This window comes from Carassius carassius, chromosome 38 (genome assembly GCF_963082965.1).
Source record: "Carassius carassius chromosome 38, fCarCar2.1, whole genome shotgun sequence".
Lineage (NCBI taxonomy): Eukaryota > Metazoa > Chordata > Actinopteri > Cypriniformes > Cyprinidae > Carassius > Carassius carassius.
In genome coordinates, this window is record NC_081792.1 from 8,092,920 (window position 1) to 8,116,210 (window position 23,291).

Genomic DNA, 23,291 nt, shown 5'->3' on the forward strand with positions numbered 1-23,291 from the left:
GTGTAATTTTGATTTCCAATTGCTGCTATTGGGCTTGTTTTAGCCTTGATTTGGCTAGTTTTGCATGGCAATTGGGCAGGTTTTGTTACAAAGACCTGGCAACCCTGGCTTATTCATCTCAGTTTTTGAATGAAAATCGTTATTTTTGGATAATTTTCATTCAAAACCTGTGCTAATTGAAAAAAAAAAAAATCATAATATAGCATTTTTGACAGGGAACACAACAAGTGCTGGGAAATGTGGGTGAAAAAGAGAGTTTTTATACCCTGTTTGAAGTCAGTGAATTTAAGGAAGAAGAAGACTTTTTTTTTTATTATTATTATTAAAAAAAAAAATAATAATAATAATAATAATTCAAGATTTTTTTTTTCAAAACAAAAATCTTAATTATATCAGGTTTTATGCAATTTTGCTGTTCAAGTAAATGTATTTTTGTAAGGATATTTTTTTATCAAAAACAAGGCATTAGCTTTGTGTGACATTTGAGTGACAACTTTCTAAAATGAGATTAAAAGTTTGCTGATTCCGTCTGGGCCTGCCTGTAACTCGTTGGACAACAGCGGTACATGAGTGCAGTTATGTGGGTGGCTTAAAAAGGAAGACCACTCTGCCATCGGTGGATGGGCGGGGCTGTGTACATGGTGGGCGGTGCTTACAGTTAGTTTTAAAGGCTTGTGATCAGCTGCATTTGTCCCTCTCGTACGTCCCCCTCGGGGACACAAGCGTCTTTAGAGATGGGGATGATGAGGCCCTCGCTACTGTCTCTGCTCATATGATAATACGCGTGCAGCTGCTGGCCTGACCCCAGGTTGGGCATGCTTTTATAGTAAACGTCTTCGTTCGGACTGTGTTTGGATGGCGAGAGGTCCTGGCCCACATCTAGACTGCTCTCCGAGAATGGCGAGTCTCTGAGGTTTGGCATGCTGTTGTACACCGAGTCTCTGTTGGGCGAGGGCAGGGCGGTTTCAGCCGGAGGTGGGAGCTGACCGATGCAGCTTTGGGGATGCGAAGGGCCTCCATCCATGTCGGCCCTCGCTCTCTCCTGCATGTGGTACAGGAGCGAGTGAGTTCGCTGGGGTATGAGGGGGGCTTCGAGTGTGCGGGGATGTGTGTGGTGCAGCCCCAGACCGTCCATCTCGCTGTCCCCGCCAACCTGCACAAGGGACGACGTCTCCGCGACCACAGTTTCCTCCCCTCTGCTGATCCCCGCCCCCTTTTTGGTGCTGATCCGGGACTCAGCTGCCCTGAGGTTGTTGTGCACAAGCTCAGAGATGATCATCTTCTCGAAGGCTGTTTCATTGAGACTGAGCCCGCAATCCACACTGTCGCTGTAGTTATGAAGTGAGTAGCTGTTATTAAAGTTGCCATTGAGTGGTAGAGTCCCAAACGTGTTCGTATCTCTGCCGCTGGTCACAGAGTGTCCTGCCACAACAAAAGAGGAAGAAAAACATAAGGTCGGCTGCTCTCACAAAATCTGATAAATAAAATCACAATGTTTAATGCTGTTTAGGATCAAATGCAGTTTTGCTAACATTTTAGCAATTTTGAGTCAAATGCAGAAATGCTAACATTTTTAGAACATCGGAAATGTTTATTTTGCGCATGCAAAACTGTAAGATTATGTTAATAAAAATGGAAACTATATTATCACCCAATGATATATTAAAAGTTGGATCTTTGGTGAGCATACATACATTATACTCACATTTAGCAATACATACTATTTAGCAAACCTTGGCTGTGTTTAAATTGTCGAAAATTGTAAACTTTTATCGAACAGCTCTATATATAAAGTTGGATGCTTATTATATCCAACTTTATTTTCATACATACAATACACTCTCCTTAAAGCAATGTATACTATATAGTTAATGCCAGCTGCCTGGTTTTTATTTATTTTTATTTTTAATTCATCGCAAAATGAAAATATATTTTCACCAAGTTCTATATATAAGTTGAATATACTTGCATAGGGCAACAGATATTATATAGCATATCTCAACTGCAAAATGTAAACTATATTGCGGCCCAGCTCTTAACTAATAAATGTAACTATAAGGCAAGACATGAAGATGTTATAAATATATATTTTTTGAAAAGTGCTATAAAAATACATTTGAATTGAATTAAGTGACAAATTTACTAAATCGCTGAAACTACTTTCTACTACTACTTTCAGTGTGAAATCATGCATTATTTGCAAACGACACACAATCCAGGCCCTAATAATGTGTAGTTGTCTTAGTTTTTCTTTTTTTTACGGTAAAGTGCCTGGATCACAGTTCTACAGCCCCAGCAAAGTATGCCAGATCACAGTAGTCTTCTATATCTAGATGTACCTGACCTAATTTGCATAATTCCCTTACTGAACCCACAGGCGCAGGCACATTTCATTCTTTGTGAATTCTCCACAGTTTGAAGTTCAGAATTTTTCCCCGATCAAACAATTTTGAACAATTCACAATAACCAATTTCAGAACACTGGTTTCAACTACATCCCAAACAACATTAAAATCATTCTGTAGGCTTCAAACATCACAGAGAGAAATGAAAGAGTGGCACAGATGTGAATTCACAGATGAAAAAGCAGTGACAGTCACAGAATTCATCAACATCAGCTTGTATTTGAAGCAGTTAAGGCGGTGGGGGTGAAGGGTTTGAGAGAAACAGAAAAAAAGCAAAATTAGAAAACACACACAAACAGCCATTTCTCACACTACAGAGAGCCAGTGAAAGTGAAAGCATCCAACAGACAGGAGAGAGAAAACTCACTCTGAACAACTCACATCAAGTCTGTCTGTTCAGGCCAGCAGACCTGAGCGCTGCTGATGAACAAAAAGAACACAAAACAAAAAGGAAAATGATTCATTGTAAAACATGATGAGATATCACTAACAGAAAAAAAGGGTGAAGAAACAAAACAAAAACAAATTACAACGTTAGCGCAAGCAAAGGAATTAGCAAATTAAATTAATGTCAAAATTAAGGCCTTTTCCCTCCGTTAAATGTCACAGTTGGGTTTGTTTGCAGTAGTGGACTTTATGTGGTAATTGGAGCTCATTTGTGCACTAGTGGATGAGTGGCTGTCTGCATGAGCTACGATAATCTTTAACTGCATCTTACGAGAGCCCACCGGTGGGCGGCAAGGACACAGCCATCCTCAGAGCCTTTCCACAAAAATGACAAGACAAAGGAAGGAGACGGCATATGGGAACAGAAGAGGGACAGTAATTTGAGGAAAGGGAGTTTAAGAGAGATTTCTGCTGGATATTGAGACGGAAGGGCTAAAGAAACATGAGGGCTTTTCTCTGACAGAATTCCTCACTAAACTCGTAAACAGACAGATCGAGGTGTTACACAGGAGGAGGGTTCCAGAGATTACACTGGGGACACTATATGTACAACATGGAAGCCCCTTTCGGCCATGGGGTAAAAAAAAAAACCTAAAAAATAAATATATCACAATTCTGACTAATTTTTTCAGAATTGTGAGATATAAACTTGTAATTGTGAGTTATAAAGATCAATTCAGAAGACAAAAAAGTCAGTCACAATTCTGACATTTTCTTACAATTGCAAACAATTGAAAAGCCATGTTGTAATTAATTTCTTTATTTATTGGAAACAAGCTTCCATAATATCTGGATACCTGGAAATAAAATAATAATAATAATAATAATAATAATTTAACACCACATCAAAATAGGTTATTTTACAGAAGAAAATAAATAAATTCTGTAAAATAATAAGACTATAACTTAAAGGCCAAAAATATATATAACAAGAGTATTTGGACACTTTTTACTTTTAGTGGAACGTGTCTATAGCTAATGTGATGAAGTACACCTGTGGATATTTTGCAAGGAACCAATGTAAATTTGATGGGTTCTGACTTTATACATCCATAAAAAAAATAATAATAATTACATTTTCATAAAACATCTGAATCTCAGTTTCATGAGTGAATAAGTAACATAGAGTTAAACATTCAAATTTAACTGCAAACTATGTGCTTTTAATATTGAAGAGACTGGCCTCAACGTCTGTAGCAATTCAGCTTTGAACTGAGAAGAAAATATTTGGATGAATACAGCCCAAACGAGACTGTTTAACAAAGAGAGAAGGCAACTGATTTTAATACATTCTCCATTCAGAATGATGTGTGTACATTTTAGAAATATCTGTTGTGTGTGTAATGGGCATGCATCGTGCCATCATCCCAAAGTTGTAAAATGCGGAGGTGATGAAAGTATTGTTTCACTGAGAGCAACTGTAATGATTTTGAACCATGCGCTGACAATATGTGGATGGTCTGTTGATGGCCAGATAGTTAAATTATGGTAAAACAATTAAATTTGATGGGCAAATTTAAAACTGATTGCATACTTGTCTCTCTGTAGGTCACTGAGTGTGTGCAGGAAAGGGAAAGAGAAAACAAGACAAACAGTTAACAGTGTCAAGTCACTAATAAAAAAATAAAAAATAAATGATTTGCTTAAATATTAATATTAAATGAAAAAGAAATAAAAATAAAATAAAATATGTGTGCATAATATGTATATAATATATATATATATAGTGAAGAAAAATTGCTTTACCCTGTGCTGTAAAGCCACACACTGAGAGCTACAGTTTTAGCTCAATAAATCGTATCTATCGGTGTGATTTCTGAGCACAGAGGGGCTGAGACTACCTAGTACTCTGATAATACTCTTGAGCAGAAGGACTTAAAGGAGTGTAGTGGATTAGTAGTCACACCTGGAGAGTGAAAGACTGGCACCGTTGGTGTGTTACATACGATAGTTTCAGCCAGTAAGGTGTTGTAGGGGTTATTAGTGCCTTGTGGTCTCAGAAGAGGGTTAGTAAGAAGATAATTGCCCGTCATTCCTGAAGCAACAAAAACAAGAGGACAAATAAGATTATTTATTTATTTGACCTAGCTGGATATTTATGTAATTTAATTGGTAATATTAAATCAAATTAATTTCAAGAAATTTTCACATCACCAATTTTATATGTTAACAATATTTGTCAATGGTATCCTCCATTGAAAATCAATGGGTGAATATTACCAATGGCAAAACAATCAAAAAAAAAAAAAAAAAAAAAAATTATTTTAATTTAACTACCATACTGGGCACAGCTTCTTACTAATTCAAGAATAAAAAAAAAAAATAAAAAAAATGTGGTAAAAATGAAAATTACAAATTACAAATTTTTGTCACAGCATTACGAGAACAAAAAAAAAAAATTATATATATATATATATATATATATATATATAGTACGGTTCGGTACGTTTTAGATACAGCAAAAATAAAAAATTGGCAGATAAATTTCCTTGATTTTTAAAAAATGTTTTATTTATTAAAACTAACAAAGTATTTTTTTTTTTTTTTTACATTGAACAGTGATGGAGCTATTCTTTACCCATCTTCTATGGTGTTTTCTTAGCAGCATACTGTATAAAACAAAAACGGCTCCTTATAAAAAAAAAATGAAAATGTTATATTAGTTATGAACAAATACAAAGATGTAACTTTTTATATGGAACTCTATAACTCTTTATATTGAGTGTGTTTTTACTCAATTGGTTCTCTATAGGGCTTATGTTTTTTGGAACAAAGCAGGAATTAGAGTCTGTCTGAAATCGGCTCGTGAAGGAATATTGTAACGGGGCTCAATTACATTAAGCATGTTCTTAAAACCTACGTTTTCCACTACAGAGTAAGGCGCTCGCTCACTCAGTACGCGCTGAAGGTTCGTTGGAAAATGGCTAATGCGTTTAACAGACCAGAAATAGAAGATCCTCCAATAACCAACAGGTCTGGTGTTTGGGTGCACTTTGGATTCCCTGTAAGCTATAATGGTGATGATAGAATGAATGGTAAATAGTAAGGTCTCATATCCGCGGCTATAACGTAAATGTAGCCTACCAATCGCCGTGGTGATGTCTTTTGCCCTGTTTGAATCCGTTGGAAATGTCTGTCTAAATGCTGCGGGGATAGTTTTGTTTCGTGTATGTTTCTCCTTTTTTCCATCTTTTCCCAGATACTGACACACTAAGGTGATGTCGGCGTAAATGAGTTGACATGTTTCAAGTATTCCCGCTGGTGTTTTTTTTTTTTTTTTGTATTCCCGCTGGTGTACACTAGATGAGACATATCGTTGATTTTTTTATCCACCACTCTCTTGCCATCACCATTATAGCTTACAGGGAATCCAAAGTGCACCCAAACACCAGACCTGTTGGTTATTGGAGGATCTTCAATTTCTGGTCTGTTAAACGCATTGGCCATTTTGCAATGCGCCTTCAGCGCGTATTACTGAGTGAGCGAGCGCCTGACTGAGTAGCCTAACATAAACATATAAGTTGGTGTTTTTTTCTTCTTCGGGGGTGTCAGGGGCGTTGCCTGTTACGTCGTTTGGGTTATTGGGCTACCTTGTTGAACGCATATCATTATATTTCACATTTTTTTTATTTTCAAAATATAATTAATTAGTCCAACGAACCGTTCGGTCCATAATGCGAAAATTATATATATATATATATATATATATATATATATATATATATATATATATATATATATATATATATATATATATATTTCTCATAATGCTGTGATATCAATATTGTAAATGAAAACAGTCATTGTTGTTATTGTTTTCTGAACAGAGACAATGGAGCACAGAAAGACAAATACTTTCTTTTTTTTTGTACCTTTTGTGTTTTGTGCTTGAACGCGTGCATTAAAAGCATGCTGAGTGTTTTAGAGCAAGCCAAAGCAAACGACTCTGAATAATACAACCTTACCGCAGGTCAGCTAGAGTTGAACATCATCTTCTCATCACATGCATTTCAGCCCTGGCTAAATAATAAATGACAGTTTTTTTCCTAAATCCTTGAAATAGGTGACCGAGGGCATATTTTCTACTGACTCACTATTGTAGCTGTGTAACACAGGCCCCAAAGGGGCTTGTCTGGCTTCTTGTGTCTTTAAATGGACATTAGTCATTTAATTTTCCAGTTTAGTCAACATGAAATCAAAGGTGCTGCTATTTACTTTCTCAATACATATTCCTGATGTTTTTGTTAATGATTCATTACTATTCAAAAGAAGAAAAAAAGTTTGGCATCATATCTTTCATCAAAATGAAATGACTTCACCTCTGAAATGACATTCCTTTTTCCACCGCCTCACCCAAAATACCTGACATACAGAGACCACTTTTCAAAGTCTAATTAATTTGCTATCTGACAAATATGTCACATCACATTAGTAAAAGGGTTGCGAATTGCGAAGAGCCCAATCACCTTCGAGTGGCACAAAACGAGCCATTGGTACACAAAGTACCTTGGTCTGCGGGATTTGCATCGCGAGCTCCGCCTCGCAGAGCGGGTATATAAGGAGCAGCGCGAGCAACTTGCATTCAAGCTTTCGCTTCGGAGCCGAGCACATCGCTTGCTGCTTTCACCGGAGTGCTACAAGCAAGAGCTGGTGTTGGTGTGACGGCACGATTCAGCGGTTCGTCTGGGTATCCTGCGACAGCTCCCGCGTTCCCCTGAGCGCTTCAATCCCTCTGAAAGAGCAAATTTCTTTCACAAAAGAGATATGGGCCGATTTGCGTCTTTTTAAAGATGTAATTTCGCCCATGTGTTTCTGGGTGCGGTCGATACATCGCTCCTCGTGACGGCCACGATCGCTGTGTCACGTGTCTGGGCTTCCAGCAAACTGAGACTGCATTCGTGGATGGCTCATGTTCTCATTGCGGGGACATGACCATCTCTGCGTTAAGATCGAGACTCGATTACCTTAAAAGGTATAGAGTCCCCTCTGCCACACCCCATTCTAGCTCTTCTTCTCATAAGAGGGCAACTTCGGCTAGTGGCCAGGGTGATCTGAGGGTTACTGTGTGGGCTTCCCCGACGAGCCAACCTCCTCGGGCCCCCTCACATACGCCGCAGCCGGTTGAGTTTCCGGATGAGTTTGCTGGACCCTCTCAGGCTCCTGACATCTCATTCGGGGCTCGCGAAGACGACCGTATGTCGATCGCCGCATCACAAGGCGGGCTTGAGTCCTCAGGAGATGAGGATTCGGCTGCGTTGCCTCCCTCGGGAGTGCCAGAGTTGTCCGAGTCTGATCCTGAGCTGACGGCCGTGCTTTCCCAGGCAGCAGAGAGCATCGGGCTTGAGTGGAATCCTCCGCCCTGTCCCGAGTGCACGAAGCTGGATGATTGGTTCCTGGGGGCTGCTCATGCGGATCGCCAGCACCCCCCTCTGGTTCCTTTCTTCCCGGTAGTGCACAGGGAAATAACCAGTTCATGGAAGGCACCTTTAACTGCCCGAAACCGTTCTGGTACTTCTGGGGTTTTGCAGGAGGCGCGCACTGCTACCGACCTCGCTCTCCGGGCGACGAAGGTCACTGCACGCTCCGTGGGTCAGGTGATGTCCACTTTAATGGTTCATGAGCGCCAACTATGGCTGAACCTGGCAGACATGAGGGAGTCTGATCGGGCTCAGCTCCTCAACTCCCCGGTCTCCCAGGATGGCCTCTTCGGCGACACGGTAGAAAGCTTTGCCCAGCAGTTCTCTGCCGCCCAGAAGCAGTCTGAGGCCATCAGACACATCCTGCCCCGGCAGCCCACTGCTGCCTCCACCCCGCCACCGGTGCAGCCGCCTCAGCCTGCTCGTCGCCTAGGACGCCTCCCCTGCGGCCTCCTCCACTCCCGCTCGGCCACAACAGCAGCCTTCACCCCGGCCGCAGCAGCCTTCCCCCAGAGGAGGGCTGGGGGAGAATCCTTTGTTCTCGTTTTCATTTTGTTCCGCCACTGGCCCTGCGGCCGGTAGTACCCAAACATTCACTAAAAGAGCTGTTTCTTCTACCTCCGGGTCCCAAGAGGCCACGAACGACAGTTGGCGACGTGCTTCCTCGCCGCTCTCGTTCTCCTCTCCCCTTGCCAGTTTCCATGCAAAGCCGGCTCGAGAACGCTTCGCCTTCTCATGCCGTCTTTGCTACTTGGAGTCAGACGAGTGCCCGCACTCCGCCGCCGCTAAGGGACGCTATGCCTCCCATGCCGGGGCTATCTGCTCCACCACGCTGCCCCACCGTGGGTACGCCTGTAGTCCCCTTGTCCCCACTGGTTCGGTTTCTGGGAGCCTGGCTAGAGCTCCCCAGGCCTTCCCACTGACTCATCCGGATGCTCAGGCTCGGCTACGCGATTCAGTTCGCTTGGCGTCCCCCCAGGTTTCGGGGTGTCCGCGCGATGATGGTGGGCAAAGATGCCCCTGTCATGCACGCAGAGGTCCCTCCAGCCGACATGAAGTCCGGCTTTTACAGCCCTTACTTCATAGTACCCAAGAAGACAGGTGGGTAAAGGCCAATCCTGGACTTGCGTGCCTTGAATCGAGCTCTGCACGACTCCCGTTCAAGATGCTAATGCCCAAGCACATTTTCGAATGCATTTGTCCGATGGATTGGTTTGCAGCGATCGACCTGAAGGACGTGTACTTTCATGTCTCCATTCTTCCTCGACACAGACCGTTTCTTTGGTTTGCTTTCGGGGGGCAGGCATATCAGTACAAGGTTCTCCCATTCGGGTTGGCCCTGTCTCCCCACGTCTTTACGTAGGTCACGGAGGGAGCCCTGGCTACTCTCAGGGAACAAGGTGTCCGTATCCTCAACTACCTCGACGACTGGCTGATCCTAGCTCACTCTTGAGAGCGTTTGTGCGAGCACAGGGATCTGGTGTTCAGACACCTCACCCGACTGGGTCTTCAGGTCAACTGGGAAAAGAGCAAGCTCTCCCCTGTGCAGAGGATCTCTTTTCTCGGTATGGAAATAGACTCAGTCACCATGTTCGCGCGGCTTACGAATGAGCGCGCGCAGTCACTGCTGAATTGCCTGAGACATTTCGAGGGCAAGAGAGCGGTTCCACTGAAACTGTTTCAGAGGCTCCTGGGGCATATGGCGTCCGTGGCGGCTGTCATATCGCTCGGGTTACTCAATATGAGACAGCTTCAGCACTGGCTTCACGACCGAGTCTTGAGATGGGCATGGCAACAGGGCACGCTCCGAGTGACCATCACTCCGGCCTGCCACCGAAACTTCACCCCATGGTTGGACCCCTCGTTTCTACGCTCCTGGACAGGACCCCGACTTCAGTGGCATATCAATTGCCTCGAGATGCTAGCAGTAGCTCTGCACCGCTTCAGGGCCCTGCTGAAGGACAAGCACGTTCTGGTCCGTACGAACAACACTGCGACTGTAGCGTACATCAACCGTCAGGGTGGTCTACGCTCCCGCCGCATGTCGCAACTCGTTTGCCATCTCCTCTTGTGGAGTCACAAGCATCTGAGATTGCTTCATGCCATTCACATTCCGGGCAGGCTCAATCGTGCAGCTGACGAGCTCTCACGGCAGCAGTCTCGCCCCGGGGAATGGAGACTCCACCCCCAGTCGGTTCAGCTGATTCGGGAACGCTTCGGAGATGCTCAGGTAGACCTGTTTGCCGGAATATGCTACCCAGTGTATTCTGTGACCGACTGAAAGGGAACGAGGGTAACATACGTAACCAAGACGTTCCCTTTCAGTCGGTCACAGAATACACTGGGTAGCATATTGAAGGAGGGAACGGAAACGTTATGTCCCCTTGCCACATCGCTGTTCCGCTGAACGGCCGGGTCACTGGCTCGGCTCCTCAGCAAAGACTTGAATGCGAGTTGCTCGTGCTGCTCCTTATATACCCGCTCTGTGGGGCGGAGCTCGCGATGCAAATCCCGCAGACCAAGGTACTTTGTGTACCATTGGCTCGTTTTGTACTACTCGAAGGTGATTGGGCTCTCGGGTGAGATCCCATTCGTAACGTCTCCGTTCCCTCCTTCAGGGAACGAGGTTTACATATGTAACCAAGGCGATACTCGTGCATGTCTACCAGAAATCATGTTTTTCATAAGCTTATTTGTTGAATAAATAACTTGTTTTACATAAATGTATCTGGAATATGCATAAATACACTATAATCTGATTTCTAAAGCAGGCCTAATTGAACTTAAAATAAATGTCAGAATTCTTGAATTCGTTTCTTGAATTAGTTTGGTATTTAATGAAAATGGAGGAGTTCATTACTGCAGATCTTTTAAAATTGTTGGCTGTTAAGAAATTTGATTAAATTTGAGGTCAATTAAATACTAAAGTATTGTGAACAGTTGAATTAAACATGGGTGGCTGCTTACAGATCACTATGTCTCGGTCTATTATTTCAGAGAAACATTTCCATGAAACAGAGTTTGGGTGCATGGCTGACCTTGGGTGAGGGTGGATGTGCTGTTGATGTCTCCTGAGATGAAAGAGGACTCGGACTGTTTTCTGACTGTGTCGTTCCACATTCTTCTGATTCGACTCTGATAGATGAACAAACAGCCATGAAACAATGATCACTATCTACAGGAAGGAAAAATTGCATGTTCCATCTTTTTCTTTCTCTTTTTTTCTTTTTTTCCTGATATGTACAGCAGCCTCAAAATTAACTGTAAATTATTTAGATGGCTTTGGACACTTCAGTCATCTTATCTGATGAAAAAAAAAATATATATATATCAAAGCAAGTGGCATCTAGAAGCAAATGATAGCTTTTATCAGAACTAAATTCCCTTTTCTGAGACTTTTCAATGACTTTAAAGCAACTGGTACCAGTCTTTTTAATGCATTCAGAGACAGTTATCTTAAAGTTCACGTGCCCTACCAGAGTAACCTCATATGTATTTTAATCATTATCCATAGACATGTTCCATTAAAAATTTGATAAAGTGTAGCAATATTATCTTGACAATTAAAACATATTTTTGTGAAATATTTTATCTAAAAAGTGTTTATGCTACGTCTTTTAAAATAATCCTTTAGAATTAGTGAAGTTTTTTTTTCCTTGTGTTGTTATTATTTAGTATATTAATAATTATGATTTCTATATTTCTGTGTTATTTGCAGTGATCAAATATAGAAGCTAGATTCTTTCATCTTTTTACTGATCGCACAGTTTGTCCAGAGTGTGATGTTTAACGTGCTGTGAAAGTGAAACAAAAATAATCTGGGGCCGTTGACGATCTTTGACAAGAAAGGGGTTCAGAGATTTCAATTGTTCGAAACCTGTTGTGAATTGGAGTAAAAGATCTGAAATATCTGGTCTGAGTAGATCTAAAATCTATTTAAAATGCTTAATGATTTAAATAGTATAAATGTAGGCAGTAAATAATTCCTAAAGTAACATAAGCTCCTGTTCTATGCTGATACTGTTACAGTTTCAGTATGATTTGTCTGTATTTAATTAAACTGTCAGAATGCATATATTTACATAGAGCATTTGACTTAATGTTGTACATTCACAAAACCTTTAAGCAAATACATAGTTAAAAATGATATTCATACATAGTCTATATAAATGTTGTGTTTTCCATTTATGATAAACTTAATATGATAGCTTCATCATCATCATCATCCTCATCATGTATATGCTTAACATTTGTCTGCACATGTTATAATTTTTAAGTAAAATGCACAAAGTTTCTTTTCTACATAATCACTTTAATTTGTTTGGGATGATTCAGTAATATAAAATACTCTTCAGGCAAGATGGGTTTTTTTTTTTTTTTTTTTTTTCACATTACAACTATAAATCAGTATGAAAAAATATCTGCAAGACAAATGCTACATATGATATCATAATACTGCTTAGAAAGTAAATATCATAGTATTCCAGACCCCTATCTAAACATTGCATAGTATACACAACTATTTATCTGATTCACTATAATATGATACAATCTATCATAAAGACGATTAAATGAAATTTCTAAAGTCTGTCTGCAAATACATGAAAAAAAAAAAAATGATAAAAAGCTCTGTGCCTGTGTGTGCATGCACTGGATCAGATGGAAACACTCACAGAGTTTAATTTCATTCCAATATGAAATGTGTCTCATAACCGACTGTCGCATTAAAAGCAGTTGAAATGAAAACAATGGAAGTTGGGTCAGTAGTGTTTGTACCTGAGTACCAGAGGAATAGCGAGCGCTTGTCCGTGTTGTTGAGGTCTTTGTGGAGCTGTGTGAGCTCTCTGTCGTGATCCCGCTACAGCAGTACGAGTGTCGGAAGCATTTGCTGTACTCTCTCCGAACCTGCAGTTCAAAGGAATGTTGTTGTTTTTTTCAAGTTAACTATTTTATGTGCGCTTCTCGTTAAAATTGAGTGCTGCCACAGCTCGGGTGGAACAATATATTTGAAGAAGCACTTACTTTCTTCTGAAGCAAGCAGTGGAAAGTGAAGATAAACATGCCCTGGAAAGTGTTGAAGATGGTGAAGAGGTACGCTAAGACAACAGACGACTCGCTGATGAAGAACAAACCAAATGACCAGGTCAGGCCCAAGAGACACAGCAGAGCAAAACCGCCCATGACCCACGACCTTACAGAGCACATAAAAGAGAAACAATGAGGCATGAGAGAGGGACATTTCCTTGAGCAAAGAGAAGAAATCATTACAGCGTTACAGCTACAATCTCAGCAAAACAATACAAATCAAACACAGTTCTGAAAATCATTTGGACTGACATATTAGGCACAAGTAGATGGGAAATGCAGTGGAACATATCATTGAGAGGTTAATCAATCCCATATGAAAGCGGGATTATCATAAAAAAAAGGTTTAATCAGTTTTGAGGCAGTGGAGTGTGGAGATATTTTTGCATGCCACTATACTGGGTATAGACGCATGATACTGGGCTGCATTCAGACGAAGGGGAAAGAGAAAGAGCAGTAATCATCTCTGATTGGTCCATTTTAGTGGAGGAGGCGCTGACAACAGGTCTCGGCTGGCTAAGGAACCAAAGAGATAGAGCTTGCTTTCATCAGAGGAGAGATGAGAGATGAAACAAGAAACCAACATATGAGGATTTAAAGGCATGAGGAATAGGACGGCTTTAGGGTATAGATAGATAGATAGATAGATAGATAAATAGATAGATAGATAGATAGATAGATAGATAGATAGATAGATAGATAGATATAAATATGGATTTGCATTTTAAAATTCGCAAAATATTAATTTATTTTTGTTTAAAAATTAACTTTAAGTGAGTGCTATGAGAGTAAAGTTAATCTAAATTATTAACATTTAATAAAATATGTGTGAAATTAGCATGCACGGTTAAATATTTGATACTGGCTAACATATACAGTACAATATGGACTACGTAAATAAGTTAAATGAAAAATAAATCAAAATATTACACTGATGAGCCAATAACCACTGCTATATCATGTACTCATATATGTAGTAAATAAGGGCATGGCACTTTGAGTAATGAGAATGTGAAAATGAAGCCCATGAGCGCTTTGGCACCTGAGGGTAGGAATATTAAGGGGTTTGCCATATGAAGTGTATGAGAATGTGTCAGTGTGAGGAAGTCTAGGAGTTCTAGGGTAGGAATAACATGAAGGGGGGGTGGAGATGGTTATGGGTTTGAAGGATTTAAGGATATGAGGGTATGAAGTTGTGGTTGAAGTTGAAGATGTACAGCAATTTAAGATGGTCCAGGCGGAATAAAAATCAAGAAACCAGTTAAGCCACAAACAGACAGACAGCAGCACAGAAAGACGGCGCTTTTGGAAGAGCCCAGCAAACAGACAATAAAATGACAAGGGAAGCAACCACGAGGCTGTGTTACAGATGTCTAGCCAATGCTCTTACTTGATAAATGGTTTATTATCTTCATAGCTAGAGAGCATGGCCAGCAGAGGAGAGAGACAACATTAGATCAGGCAAATCAGCATTAAAGTCCAAATGTAAGAATTCTGAAGTTCGAAAATCAAATAAAGCTGGAAAAAAATGTATAATAATAATAATTAATAAATAAATCCAATGAGTTAGATTTTGTCCTCCTGAAAAATTCCTGAATAAATGCAGCTGTCCAGGTTATGATTTCTTAAAGACAATATGAAACTGCATCACAATGTAGTTAACTTCTGTTATAATTACAGATGTAATAATTACGGATAAATTATTATTATTTATATAACTCTTTAGAATTATTTGCACAATAGTGGAAATTTATTGAGAAAGTAAATAGGGTCAATTCTGATTCCATGTCGTCTTTAACACACATGATAATTACATGACAGGACTTTCATAAAACTTTACTGCAACTGTAAATTTTCTTTAATTTTTTCTACACAGACTGCCAAGTACATTTAATTTTCTATGCTGCTTTGCCTTATGCCGGTTTCTAAATAGCGTAAAGATGGTTCTCTCAGGGCAAATGTGCCAGTGCTTTTACACTATTTTATGCGGCAGTAATGTTTTATGAGTTACATAAGTTACGGGTGTACTGTGAATCTTACTCAGGCAAATCAGAATTATAATAGCCATCACAGACGCGATAATTACCGGTTTGGGTAAGAGAACAGACAGAGGACAGAGAAAGAGAGAAAAAAAGGAGAAATAGGAAATGCAGAAATGAAAAGAAACGCTGCAGATTAGCTTGCTGAACATGCAACATGCTGCAATGAGCCCAGAGTTTAGCGAATTGATTCATCTTGCCCTGTAGTGATGGGTGGAGAGAAATTTAGACAACATACGGTTGACACAATGCCTGTGAGCAACATATTTTTCAAGCGTGTTATTCATGTCTATATCATTGTTAAATCTAATAAAATATGCATATATACCCAATGGCTGTGTGTTAAGTTTGAAAGATCACATTAAATGCAATCAGTGTCATATATCAAATCCAAAACATACAAAGGGTCTTTCCAAGAACAGAGTCCAAGGGTTACAGAAACTTTTGTTACCAAAATTTGGGACTTGTCTAAAGCTTTTAATTCTGGTTTGTGAAATATTTCACACAGACTAACAATTAACAGTATTCAACATTTCCTACATTTATAGATTTTTAAACATTAAACATTTTTTTAAACATTAGTTAATAGACTGTTAACAAACAAGAAACAATTATATTTTTTACCAACTTACAAAAAAAAAAACATATTTTAATAAATGCTTTAAAACTATATAACACATTGCTAGTTTATGTTAGATAATACATGCATTGAAATCTTATTGTAAAGTGTTAACCAAAAAATTATTTTATCTTAAACTATTTTAATATATAAACTACATATATCACAATTTGAAAACAATATAAAATATGTGATACACTATCAAATATAACCAGTAAGAGATGCATTGCCATGCCAGCAAAAAAAAAAAAAATGAAACGAAAAAAAGAGTTGTGTGGTCACCCAGGACACTTTTTCTGTTCTTTTCAGCTACAGAAAGACATCTCCCTCTTCGCACAGGAAACACATGGAAGTGCTTTGACTGTGCTGTATTTACACACACACACACACACACATCTGAATTCACTCTGCAGGAAGACTCTGAATACAGGGGGTTGTTCGAAAAAAGAGTTTTGTGGTCACTGTAAAGGAGTAACAGCGCTGAGCCTGTCTCAATCATTACGTGCCTCTCTGGCCATAGCTCACATTTAACAGATGACGTGCACCTGAAGAGAATAACATCTGTCTGGAGTCCATCTGAATCCCTTTAGTCGACACACTTAAATTCATCCAAGCAAAAAAAACGACAGTTTTGTAGATGCTACATACAGTGTAACCAGGAAGCAATGTCTGTTCCTGTTCTAAATGTTAGATTAGGAATGCAGCTTCTTCTTAGTGTGTGGCGGCACACTTCGACTCCACATGAGCTGAACTTACTTGATGTGCTCCAGCCGGCTGGAATCAGGTTTCAGCGATGTAGAGTGTTTCATCATTTTGTACATCGTGATGAGCAGGAAGATGAGATTGAGCTGTGCGAAAGCAAAAGACCTTTGTTAATAAACAAAAAAAGGAAACTTAAAAGATTAGATAAGTGAAGTTTTATTAGGAGCATGAATTGAAAACAGCCATCTAAGCATCCCTTCAGCCAGTGCCTAATACAATAACCATCTGTCATATTGCGAGACAAAGCCAAGATGACTGGCGCCAAATACAGTGTCGCTATACGGCATATCAATACAAGAATACAAAAAAGCAATAACACCGTTTGACTGCTGAATGAAAACACAATGGTTCAGAGAAGCTCAGAGACCACACATGGATAAACGGATATTTGAGATTTCCTCGAAAAATAAGATAAAAATAAATAACTTTAAGGAATATCCCCGGGATATTGCATATACAAACATCTACGGACCGCAATTGTGGCAAAACATCAGAGGGAAAACATCCCTCAGTCTGTGAAAATAAACAGAAATGTATATTTACAGTGTTACACTCAGTGGGATTTTAGCAGGCAATCATTCAGCATTGCAAATAAATTCAATACACTACCACCAAACTATCACACTAATGCAAAAGTAAATCGGAACATTACACATGGCATCACTGGACTCTGTGTTTATCATTATCATATATCACAAACCTATGGACAATATTATTTTATTTAAAAGTCAAATGTGTATTTTCTCTGCCACCGATATTATACGTATATATTAGGTTATTCCATAAAATATATAAAAATGTTATTTAATATCATCAGATATTACATTGTTAATAAATACATTTGATTTAAATGAGCAAAACATTTATTCTAGGTTATTTGCTAGTGTAAACGTAATTAACAAAAATGTCAAGTGTTCATAATGTTAAATGGAAAATTATTTTAAATTTCATACAATTATTTAGGTGAGTAGATAATCTTCCATAGATCTGTTTCATATAAAAAGTCAAAACATCTATGTATTTATTTAAAATTTTTTTTTTTTCATTTATTGACAGAAATGCAAAAAGTAGCCAACTGAAAAGTTTTTGTTTGTTTGTTTTTCCCTAGTAAATATGATTAACAATTGCTCTCCAGGATTGATCTGTAAGTGTACTTGCTGTAAACACATTCCTTTTCATCCTTACCAACTTGGGATCAGATTCATTTTCTTAGGTTTCTTATATTAGCCTTTAGATGTTAAATAATTTAGTTAATGAGTTATACTGATCTGTAAACAAATCAAGAATTTTTTACTTTAAGTGATTTTTGCTCAGGGAAAAAAATAAATTAATTAAGAGTAAACAGTGCATAGGGCCTTTTATCTACATATCAAAACAAAACAAATAAATTCTGCTTTAAAAATGCAGATCCATTTAGAATAGATAAGCAATCGATCTCCTGTACATCTGTTTTATTTGCAATTTTAAAACAGACATGGACACTGAAGTCACACACAGCATTAGAGGGACCTTGTAACAACCTTAAGTAATGCATTGGTCATACTTTATCACGCACTGAGTAAAATGACTTCCCAATAGCTACAACTATGTGGGACAACTATGTGGTGATGGAACATTTTCTGGTCTAATCCATTTTCTGGAGCACAGACAGGCGAGGACGTAGCAGTCAATCATTTGCGGCCGCTCTCGTAAGTGGCAGTGTCACCAGCTCAAACAAGCTCTTCAGTTCAGCTACTTGTTCGGGTGCACAAGCTCATCATTCTGCCATCAAAACAGTGATGGCGATCAATAACGTGCTGCTCATGCAATCAAGCGCCACGGTTTCGCAGAGACATCATGGCGAGAGAGAGAGAGAGAGAGAGGGAGGGGGTGGCAGGGTTATGCCTGGTTTTTGCGGCCCTTGTGCCTGAATTTATGAGCACAGAGCTATAAAAGGCCTCTCACACCGCCAGAGCACTGACAGTGATCTGATGAGACGAGAGGAAGTGAGGATGCTCAGCAGAGGGAGTGGTAACCTATCAAAGCAGCCACTACACTCCTAAAGCTCCTTGTTCCTGCCTGTCCCATGGGCGTCCTCTACTCCGAAAAAAGCTTTTCCTACAAACCCTACCATCCCTGAATCGCTAGCCAAGCAGAAGACCCTCAACTCCACTGGAGAAAGCTGGATGCGTGTGTTTCATATGTGTGTGTGTCTGCGTCTTGAACTCCGATTGAACCAGATTAAATATTTAAGGTGCAGATGGAACTGTCTGCATGATGCAAACGTGTCCCAGTCTAAGCGTGTTTTAACGTCACTCACACACACTAATGGTTCCCAACCACTCATTTGCTCAATGTCCTGGTTTTCATGGATCTTATACGCCTGGTGCCACAGAGCTGAGCAACATCTTTTCCAACAAAAGCAGTGGTGGCTGTCCTGCCTAACCCGGTGCTCGGGTGGTGGATGTGTGAACTTCTCTCAGTATCAGTGCTTTCATTTTCTACCACATTTTCACTGACTTGAGAGCCATATAATGATACAACAAACTATAATACTTTCTACCCGTTTACAATCAAAACAATTAATTTGTTTGTTTTGTTTTTGCCAACAGTTATGATAGTCTTTATTCCATTTAGACACAGACACACTCTTGCAGTTTAAATCTAGATTAAAGACCCATCTCTTTAACCTGGCATACACATAACATACTAATATGCTTTTATTATCCAAATCCGTTAAAGGATTTTTAGGCTGCATTAATTAGATAAACCGGAACCGGAAACACTTCCCATAACAACCTATGTACTTGCTACATCATTAGAAGAATGGCATCTACGCTAATATTTGTCTGTTTCTCTCTTGTTCCGAGGTCACCGTGGCCACCAGATCCAGTCTGTGTCCAGATCAGAGGGTCACTGCAGTCACCCGGATCCAGTACGTATCCAGATCAGATGGTGGATCAGCACCTAGAAAGGACCTCTACATCCCTGAAAGACAGCGGAGACCAGGACAACTAGAGCCCCAGATACAGATCCCCTGTAAAGACCTTGTCTCAGAGGAGCACCAGGACAAGACCACAGGAAACAGATGATTCTTCTGCACAATCTGACTTTGCTGCAGCCTGGAATTGAACTACTGGTTTCGTCTGGTCAGAGGAGAACTGGCCCCCCAACTGAGCCTGGTTTCTCCCAAGGTTTTTTTCTCCATTCTGTCACCGATGGAGTTTCGGTTCCTTGCCGCTGTCGCCTCTGGCTTGCTTAGTTGGGGACACTTCATCTACAGCGATATCGTTGACTTGATTGCAAATAAATGCACAGACACTATTTAACTGAACAGAGATGACATAACTGAATCCAATGATGAACTGCCTTTAACTCTCATTTTTGCATTATTGACACTGTTTTCCTAATGAATGTTGTTCAGTTGCTTTGACGCAATGTATTTTGTTTAAAGCGCTATATAAATAAAGGTGACATTGACATTGACATTGACATTTAAAGCTTATTTTGATGCAACAGTCATCATAAAATTCAACAGAGCAGAGCAGAACAGAACCGAACAAACCAAAACAAAAATAAAAGTATAAATGAACAGGGTGTCCATACCAGGCTATTCAAGTATAAACAGCTTTGTTAAGACCAGTTTATGTTATTTACTGCTGGTCAAGCTGGTGGACCAGCATGGTCTTTCAGGTGAAGCTAATTTAACCAAGGTAGTCAATATAGGCTCATTGGAAAAGTGTTTCTGTCTACAATTCTGTAAAACTCCAAAAACATACCTATACATAAAATTCACTGCATATTCCAGCTGAAATTACCACTGGAAGCAGTAAAAAACCAATAAGTTTTATTTCTTTTTCACACAAACGATAATTAGAGGGACAGATTATCAATTGATAAAGACAATTTTTGAACAACTCATTGCACAATGATATCTTTCTTCAAAATGCTTTTATCATAGCACATGATTGGTAAAGTAATACAGTTGAAATAGATAGATAGATAGATAGTCAATGGCGTCTTATATAGGCAGGTCAACAACGTGCGTACACTCTACTTATTACACACACATGAATGCACACACAAACATGCCAAATATAAAAAAATAAGGATTACAATATAAAAAAGTCGTGGAAGTCGCCTAGTGGTTAGAGAGTTTGTCCCCTAACCCTAGGGTTGTGGGATCGAATCTCGAGCCGGCAATACCACGACTTAGGTGCCCTTGAGCAAGGCATTGAAGCCCCAACTGCTCCCCGGGCGCCGCATCATAAATGGCTGCCCACTGCTCCGGGTGTGTGTTCACAATGTGTGTGTGTTCACTGCTCTGTGTGTGTGCACTTTGGATGGGTTAAATGCAGAGCACGAATTCTGAGTATGGGTCACCATACTTGGCTGAATGTCATGTCACTTAAAAAAATATTATTGTGTAGGCTACATAAATATAAAAAATGCCTACATGTCATAATAGATAGTCAATGCATGACACTACCTATTTGCTTGTGCTTTAGCAGATCAGTTTCCTTTCTGGAGACGCATTCTTTCTTTGCACTTTTAAATTCCGCTGTGTAAATCGCAAATTCGTCATGCCATGAGTGCAACTGGCTCTTAAAGGAAATGGGAGACTCTGATTGGTTTATTGCATGTTATGCACAAAACACACCCATGACCCATTAAGAGAATAGGGATAACCCTTTTATGGCGCTTTTTCACTTCATGGTACGGCACCGTACGGTTTGGTATGGTTCACGTTTGGGGGTTCGCCACTGGGTGCAGTACCTGGTACTTTTTTTAATACCACCTTCGGTGAGGTTCCAAGTTACCCGTACTGTTACCAAAACATGTCAATGTCAATGTCACCTTTATTTATATAGCGCTTTAAACAAAATACATTGCGTCAAAGCAACTGAACAACATTCATTAGGAAAACAGTGTCAATAATGCAAAAATTATAGTTAAAGGCAGTTCATCATTGGATTCAGTTATGTCATCTCTGTTCAGTTAAATAGTGTCTGTGCATTTATTTGCAATCAAGTCAACGTCAACATGACATGTAAACTCTGCTGATCACTGACTGGCTGGAGAGAATCTTTACTACCTGAGTCACTGAACACACAAACACAACAGAACCGCTAGATTTAAATCAGCACAGCCAGCGAAGTATGGAACGCAAGTGTTTTGAAGGAGTACACCTTTTTTAACAACCAAAAAATGGTTGTTTCGTTGTCTGCTGAGGAAATACAGACGTTAATCTCATTGATAGCAGAGTAGCAGCTCCAGCAAGAGCATGAAGAAGCGACACGGAATGAAAAAGTTTGTCACAAGTCGTGGCAGTAGAGGTGGCGCAACAACAATGACATGTGAACAATCCCGCCCACTCTAAAGCAGCACTTTGATTGTAACCACAGTGGAGTGGAAACACAAATCGACCCAAGTTGAGTTACGCCGTACTGTACTGAGCCGTACAGAGCTGAGTCATACCACACAGTGGAAAAGCACCATTAAACCATGTGATGGGTGAGCCAACCATTTTTCCCGTCGTTAAACTACCAAAAGTGGATCTGATCTGATCAGATCGGATCAGTGAGTGCACCTGTGCCATGCGCTTTAGACCTTGCTCTTAGATCGTTAAAATAGAGCCCTATATTTCTGAACTGCAATAATACATAAAATAAATTAATTAATTAAATTAAATAAAACAAATTGGAATAATATATATATATATATATATATATATATATATTGGAATAAAATATTGCTAGATTCACAGTCATTTTTTTTACATTGACGTTTCACTTCGAAAGTGTCATAAAAAAAACAAGAAGCAGTGTAATATTTTGCAAAAATGTTGCCACAGATATGCATTTCCATTGAACTTGGCTTGAAGATAGTATTGCTTGATCAGCACTCATGTTGTTGGAGACCAGAATGTATTAACAGCAAATGTAAAGCCAGGTTCAGAATAAACTTTTCTTTGGTAGAAATCTGTGGAAAACACTTGCATATAATATAAGACACCTTCTCAGGAATCCTATTGATGGAAAACGGGACTAGATTAGCAGTGAAATTCGTTGAGCTCTACATCGCTGCAGCATCGGGCATGAGGACGCTGAAAATAGATGTAAAATAATGAGAACCACAATGGGCTTCAACTAATTGAACAGGATCACACTATTCTTTCCCTCTGCACAGCCGAATGGGTGAAACTCTGAATAATGAGACTTGCTCTGGCTCTCTCATTGGCAAGGACAAAGCCGCTTTGTCGCTGAGAATCAGGGGTCAGAGGTTGGAGGAAACCTTGGTCTCACGTTCCCCTGAGAGTCTCTGCTTTGTGCTTTATCTAGCATTGTCAAGCAGCCTGAGGACTACGAGTCCTGCTTGCTGCCCGAGCAGAGCATACAACAATAAATCAGCTTCATAGAGGGTCACAAGCTTCCTGCCACTGATGACTGGAACACGCATTCTGATTATCAGCAACACCGCAAACGCATACATCACACCTCATCCAGCACTGCAGCGGCTAAATTAGCAGATCTATGGG

General features: G+C 39.8%; 1 protein-coding gene across 1 annotated transcript in view; it reads right to left on the reverse strand.

Annotated features, from left to right (window-relative positions):
• Positions 1 to 498: 498 nt before the first annotated feature.
• LOC132119246 (adhesion G protein-coupled receptor L2-like) overlaps positions 499 to 23,291 on the reverse strand; it is a 113,052-nt gene continuing 90,259 nt past the window's right edge. Inside the window, exons 17-24 of the mRNA XM_059529055.1 lie at positions 16,769 to 16,860; positions 14,745 to 14,771; positions 13,292 to 13,460; positions 13,046 to 13,174; positions 11,308 to 11,404; positions 4,759 to 4,887; positions 4,387 to 4,404; positions 499 to 1,422 (exon numbers count right to left, since the gene is read on the reverse strand). Coding sequence (XP_059385038.1) covers positions 665 to 1,422; positions 4,387 to 4,404; positions 4,759 to 4,887; positions 11,308 to 11,404; positions 13,046 to 13,174; positions 13,292 to 13,460; positions 14,745 to 14,771; positions 16,769 to 16,860 — 1,419 coding nt within the window. The 3' untranslated portion in view covers positions 499 to 664. The remainder of the gene's footprint in view (positions 1,423 to 4,386; positions 4,405 to 4,758; positions 4,888 to 11,307; positions 11,405 to 13,045; positions 13,175 to 13,291; positions 13,461 to 14,744; positions 14,772 to 16,768; positions 16,861 to 23,291) is intronic.